Source organism: Perkinsus marinus (genome assembly GCF_000006405.1).
Source record: "Perkinsus marinus ATCC 50983 genomic scaffold scf_1104296964148, whole genome shotgun sequence".
Classification (NCBI taxonomy): Eukaryota; Perkinsozoa; order Perkinsida; family Perkinsidae; genus Perkinsus; species Perkinsus marinus.
Genome location: NW_003204792.1, coordinates 1 through 6,599, shown reverse-complemented (window position 1 = coordinate 6,599; position 6,599 = coordinate 1). Strand labels below are relative to the sequence as shown.

The 6,599-nt window shown below is 48.0% G+C and overlaps 1 protein-coding gene and 1 non-coding gene across 2 annotated transcripts; both read right to left on the bottom strand.

Moving 5' to 3' along the window:
- Positions 1–646: 646 nt before the first annotated feature.
- Pmar_PMAR007556 lies at positions 647–720 on the bottom strand. The gene has a single exon. It is a non-coding gene; the product is annotated as a tRNA-Arg (tRNA).
- Positions 721–5,756: 5,036 nt separating this feature from the next.
- Positions 5,757–6,408, bottom strand: Pmar_PMAR007555 (hypothetical protein; the record flags this gene model as incomplete). Its single annotated transcript, XM_002770941.1, has 4 exons — positions 5,757–5,898; positions 6,035–6,141; positions 6,194–6,250; positions 6,298–6,408. The coding sequence occupies 4 exons, from the start codon at positions 6,406–6,408 to the stop codon at positions 5,757–5,759; spliced, it is 417 nt and encodes a 138-aa protein (XP_002770987.1).
- Positions 6,409–6,599: the final 191 nt, after the last annotated feature.

Below are 6,599 nucleotides of genomic sequence, written 5' to 3'. Positions count from 1 at the left end.
AGTAAGAGGAGCGCATAAATTTTCTGTGCTCCTCTTCCTGGGGGAGGCGAGCAGAGCTCCGTAGTCACCCAAGATTGTATGAGCAGCTAGTGCAAATCACAGAGGAATGAAGTATGGAGTGGTCCCGTTCATTATGAAATCTAAATTCTCAAACTCTCAAAATCTTCACTCGTCTGTCGCACTTGAAGTTCTCTGTTAACTGAGTCCCCTAATCTTTCAAACGTTGATACACTGAGAGTCTGCGTTTTGCAGAAACAAGTTTGTCATATCAAGATATTCAAAAAAGCATGAGTGATATAGCTCCTACGAAGACTTCCTTTCCAGGCACCAAGTCATATCTAGTAGAAAGTTTCTAATAGGAACTTTCCAGCTTTACCGACAATCTCAGGTATGCTGGAACACGTTTCGGTGACGTGCTTGCGAAGAGCGTCCTTATAAGTTTGTGAAACACCGCATGCAGGGACAGATATAGTGGGGGAGTTGAGTATAGCAGGGAGGGTTCGAATTGCTCAGGTATAGTCTTTGGTTCGCGTCGCTGCATGGCGCGCTTGGAATTGGTGTTTCTATCAGAATGGTAGGTATATCACGTGAAGGGACAGACATGGTGAATAAGTCGAATGTAGAGAGAAGCTGCAGCAGCAGCATATACCCGATGCAGGATTCGAACCTACGACCATCTGCTCCGTAGGCAGACATTCTATCCAGCTGAACTAATCGGGCGATGACATTAATCGATCTCACTGATATTGGATTTAGACCCAATTGCCCGATGATTAGGAAAGTGGCGGGCGACCAAGCGGTTCCATTCTGTGAGCGAGCAACCGACAATCTCAGGTGTGCTTGCTGAATCGCGTTTCGGTGACGTGCTTGCGAAGAGCGTCCTTATAAGTTTGTGAAACACCGCATGCAGGGACAGATATAGTGGGGGAGTTGAGTGTAGCAGGGAGGGTTCGAATTGCTCAGGTATAGTCTTTGGTTCGCGTCGCTGCATGGCGCGCTTGGAATTGGTGTTTCTATCAGAATGGAAGGTATATCACGTGAAGGCACAGACATGGTGAATAAGTCGAATGTAAAGAGAAGCTGCAGCAGCATATACCCGATGCAGGATTCGAGTCTACGACCATCTGCTCCGTAGGCAGACATTCTATCCCAGGATGGCTGAAGGCTGAGGAAGAATCATTCTTCCCTTCCCCAATAGTTCCCGTTTTAGTTCCCGGGAATAATGCCTGGTCGAAAAGGGGAATAATAGACCTTATTTGGGGAATTATTGTACAAAATCATCTTTTTCTCCAACATCACTCCAAAAGAAAGTCCGAAAAACATTCATAGGCGTCTTAGGAAACCTTCTCGGCCGTAAGGCCTTGAAAAAATACGAGCTTCCTCGTATCTTGTCACTTTTTTTGATATCGAACGTCAGGGCGAGCGCGTGCGAGATGTTCGCCATTCGCAAGTTGCAAAACAGGCCAGTAACTGGCCGCCAGTTACGTTGCGTCCATACCCCACTGGTCCGAGTACCTCATCGTGGTGTGGAGCTTACTGGATGGTGAATTCTAACAAGATCGAAACTGGGATCAAGCTGCCACCACTTACATGCTGCCCCACCGAGGAAGAAATTCTCACCTCGGGTTCGTCACTGTCGTACTCTGCATTCTGCTCCAGGATTTCTGGATTTCTCTGAGAGTGTCTTTATGCTGGATGGCCCCGTCCGCATTGGGAGAAGCTTTCTTAGTGCATTAACACACTGTGACCCAAGAGTCTTGGGCCAAGACAGCTGATAGTATCAGCCAGGCTGGTTGTATGCCGCAGTAATTTTTGGCAGTATTTGCGAGTGAGAGGGCGATTGGCCTCTGGCCCACAATAAGATTTAAATCAGCTTGAATTGAATGGAATTGAATTGAATTGCGTTCATGGGAACAGAGGTCTCAGTTGTTGTGTTGTGTCATAGTAACCTGATAATCTGCTCAGTCAATGCCCCCCAAAACCTCTGTCGACCTTGCGAAACAAGAACGCTACGAACGATTCAATAAGCAGATCATTATGTGTTCCACAATCGGTGGGTGGTCGTCACGTTCACTCACGATCGACCAACTCCAAGAAGCAGTCCGCATCTTTGATCCTTCGTACGGCACCACTCCGGGGTCACGGCTGACTCGCTATCGAGTTGATAAAAACAAACAAGAAATTTTTCAAGAGGAGTTGCAATCCGTAATATTCAGGCTGGGAGTTACTCTCGATAGAAAGCCCATTTCGGAAGATCCTCTCGTCGAATCGCGAATAGCCGACTGAGTCGCAACATGCCTTGAGCAGGTAACCAACGAGACTGCGGTAGAAGTAAGAGTAAATAGGACTCCCGTTTTCATAATGTGCGATGGGTGGATGCCTCCGTTTCGTCGGACGCCAATGTTGGCTACGTGCCTCGCATTCGTGCAAGACGGCGAGACAAGGATCGTACCGTGGCGAGGCCGCGCAGTGCGCGGCGCGCACTCAAAACCGGTGAGCGCGAAGAGGCCGAGTTCTGCGCTTCGTTCCTCATCGGAGAGTGTATCGAAGCTCTACGTGAGTGTAAGTAAGGCCCTCATTGTAAGGCAGACGAAAAGTCACGTTTCATTTCGCCCTGGATATGCGGTGGAAATACGGCAGTTACCAGAAAACAGTGTGAACAACTATTGTGAACGCAAAACCATTCTAGCATTCCATAGTTAGGATGAGTTTAACGATTGAACTTCACCTGATTATGGAACGATCGAGTTATTGGACAATCCGTGTAAAATATGAGTGTCATTGGTGGAGTGGTTAGTTGTGAAGTGCTCCATGGAGATCACCCGAGTTCGATTCTCATGAATGATACTTTTTAGATTCGATCGATATCTTTGGCATCATAACCGATAATGCTGCCAACATGGCTGGCTGCAGAGATATCGTTACAAGGAGGATACATACAGCGAACCGCGGTAACCATGGACATTCATCAAGCATGAGACTCACAAATAAAATATCATGCATTCATGGTGGGTGTCTAGCCCATCAGAATGCCTTGTTGGCTAAAAAGCTATTGACGAGAACTGAGCCGAAAGGAGGTGATGAAGTGAGAGTCGGCCAGTTTTCAAGTTGGGTTGATCTGATCAACCTGGTACGGAAGTTGCTGAGTATATCATACATTGAGAGGGAATATAAGGCAACACCTAAGGTGTTACACCTTATATTTCGTAAGTTGTCACCCTATATTCCCTCTGTATACAGGTGTTGAAAGGGCGCAAGATACCCGAGGTAGCCGAGACCAGGTGGGCAAGCGGCATTATAAGCCTGACTAAGTTGATCGAGAATTGGCCCAATTCTCGTGCAACGTCCCCCAATTCAATTGGGGGACGTTGCAAGAGCTTCTGGAGGACCTCAAGCTCAATCATTGGAATAAGTAGGTTCCTTTAAGGAACTTCCTTATAAGCCAATCAACTCCTCTTCTTAAACGAGACACGTTAAGTGTGGCTAAAAGTGTAGTTATTATTTATTTACGTGAGGAGAGTTAGATTAAAAGTATTAATGAGCATATAGTGTGAAAAAAATATATCATGGATGACGATGTCAGTTTCAAAGTAACTTCAAAGGTTTGAAGTGCATTAGCTCATATCATAGCACACTCAGGCTCTCTAAGAAAGGCAAGAAGTATCACACGGAGCTTTCGATGCACATCTATTCACGAGTTGAGCAGCTCAACGCGTAGCTCAACTTGAGCTACGCGATGCCAAAGAAGCGGTGGATGTGTTGACGCCGTTGTTATACCTGAGCAACGCACTGCAAGAAGACTCGTGCACATACTGGCAAGGCATCCAGGCATGCGGCCATAGATGGAACTGATCAGCTGGAGGCTCTAGCTGATCAGTTCCATCTACGGCCGCATGCAGGAGAATGATAGACTTGCCCAGGAGTCCAAACGGATGGTTGCGAAGAGGTAATCCCTTGCTGTACGATGTGTGGCAGTGCCTCCTCAGTCAGAGGGGCTAACGGTCACGACAACCAATGTGATTGTCAGGTTGACAAAAGCCGCTAACGGGTATCTCTGGATTCTGAAATTCGACCCTAGAGGATTCGTAGATGACAGAAAGACAGGAGGAGATGTTAGAAGAGTGCTCAAAGGGCATCCGAGATTTCAAGGCGTTTCGAAACATCGTCACTTTACAAGGCAGCTTAAAGTTTCTCCGCGACTTCTTCCGAGCCGAAGGTGAGGCTAGTTCGCAATGCGCACTTCGCATTGCTCTGCTAGGAACACTGATGTATTCAAAGAAACGATGGTTCATCGTCTCTTCAAATACATCAGCCGATGATGCCATCCCAGACATGGTGCAGAGCGATGAGATCAGGTAGTCACTCCGAAAGGAGATTGCCCGGATTCAACACCGACCCAGCCGCCTACTGGAAAGAGCATCGCCACGGCAGTACGATCGCCAATTTCCTCTTCCTAATTTCTCATATGCCGAGCTCGACGGGGCCACTAGAGCGTCTGTTCAGTGGGGCTAAATTTGGGAACAAGTAAGAGTCCTCATGCAGTTCTCACCGTCTTGAACGACACGGTGCTCTTCACTTTCAGCCACCCAGTTCTATCCAGCTGAACTAATCGGGCGGTGACCTTGATCGATCTCATTGATTGATCTCACTGATATTGAATTTAGACCCAATAGATCGATGATTAGGAAGGTGGCGAGCGACTAAGCCGTTCGATTCTGTGAGCGAGCGACCAAAACTCTCAGTCATGTCTGCGAGTTCGCACTTCTGTGTGACGTACTTGCGTAGAGCGTCTTCATAAGTTTGTGAAACACCGCTGAAACCTCTAGCCTCCGAGTTGTGGCAGGGCGCGTGTCGACTCTCGAGCGCCATCTGGGCACTGCGGAGGATGACACGCAAGGTACACTAAGGACACTCAGGATAGTAAGCTTCTGTCGTAAGCCACTGAAGCTTGCTGCCTGGAGTGCCCCTAGGACCTACATCGGAGACCTCGATGAAAGAAAAAATATCATGCTTAACACATACACTACTCCAGGTTGCTAAGACAGTCTGCCTTGTGTGACTAGCTTGGCAGCCTGAAGGATTCAGGTTATCTCCTTGTGCCGGCAGCGATTGTGTCAATCTCTGTCCCAAACCAGGCTTCGCCGGAAGACAACTCTCTGGCACAATTTCAACCGCGGAGAAGCTACGCTTTTCCTAAGCAGGACGGGAACAGATACAGTGGGTGAGTTGAGTGTAGCAGGGAGGGCTCGAATTGTTCAGCTATAGTCTCTGGCTCGCGTCGCTGCATGTGGTGCTTGAAATTAGCGTTTCTATCAGAATGGAGGATATATCACGTGAAGGGACAGACATGGTGGGTAAGTCGAATGTAGAGAGAAGCTGCAGCAGCATATACCCGATTTAGAATTCGAACCTACCACCATCTGCTTTGTAGGCAGGCACTCTATCCAGCTGAACTAGTCGAGCGCAAATTTCAACTGATCCCACTGATGTTGAAGTGTGACTGTAACCAAATGGTTCGGCAAGGGGCGAACGCGGGAACCGTCTGACTCTGAGATGGTGACAATATCTCGCAGGGCGGAAAGGCACTACTTGAATACTACAGAGCCAAACTTCCTCACACGCCAGCTCGAGGCTTCGTACAAAAACGAACCGCCTAGGGCTCATCCAGCGCCTGCGCATCATGAAGTGCTTCGCCAAAATGGTGCAACAAAAGACAGCAGATAGTTTGGAGAAATGACTTAGGGCACAATTCAGATCTACTTCTCCTTTTTGCTCTCACTGACATCATCGCTAGCCTTTCCCTCTGTGCGCTCCTCTGCTGGGGCACCGCTCTGCTTATTCTTCTCGACTTTGAGCTGCCTACGGAGTTCGGCCTCGGCATCCGCATCCGACACGTTCCTAACACATAAGCATCGATCTATTCGAGAGCGGCTTTCATCGACAAGTGTTCCATTGCGAGTAGAACTACCCGTAGACCACGAAGGGACTTCGTTTGAAACGAAGTCCCACGTAAGGAAACGAATCGTTTCCTTACGTGCACAAGAATAGCGCATAAGCACTTATCGCCATAAGCAAAAACATAGAACCAGAGAAGCACAGAGCAACAATGATAGGGTGATCTGTGACAAACTTCGACTGGATCTGAGATGACGCAGGCTATTAGGAGTACTGATGTTCATCAAACTGTCCTCACAAGTCTCTCCACTTGCGCCCAGGCATGCTTCAACCCACTAGGGGGCGGGGGGACATCCTAACAGACAAGCTTATCACTTCTCGGCCGCACCAGAAGCGTGTTACCATGGCTTCGGTGGCTTCAGTGGCATAGACCTCGGGAGAGCTGGCAAACTTGGAGAGAGCCTCTAAGGTTCTCTGCCCTCCATACCGATATATCTTGCTCTGATTGATCATATACAGAGTAGGCAACCTCTTTATCGTAAACCTATGCAGAGAGGGTCTTGCTATTACAAAACTATATAACGCGGATCACAGTATACCCACAGTAAGAGAACGAAAGTGACGAGGAAGTACCGGGGCTAACTGATGTGAAAAATATGTGAAATGTTCACTGCTAACTTAGCAGTGCTAAGTGAAAGACCATA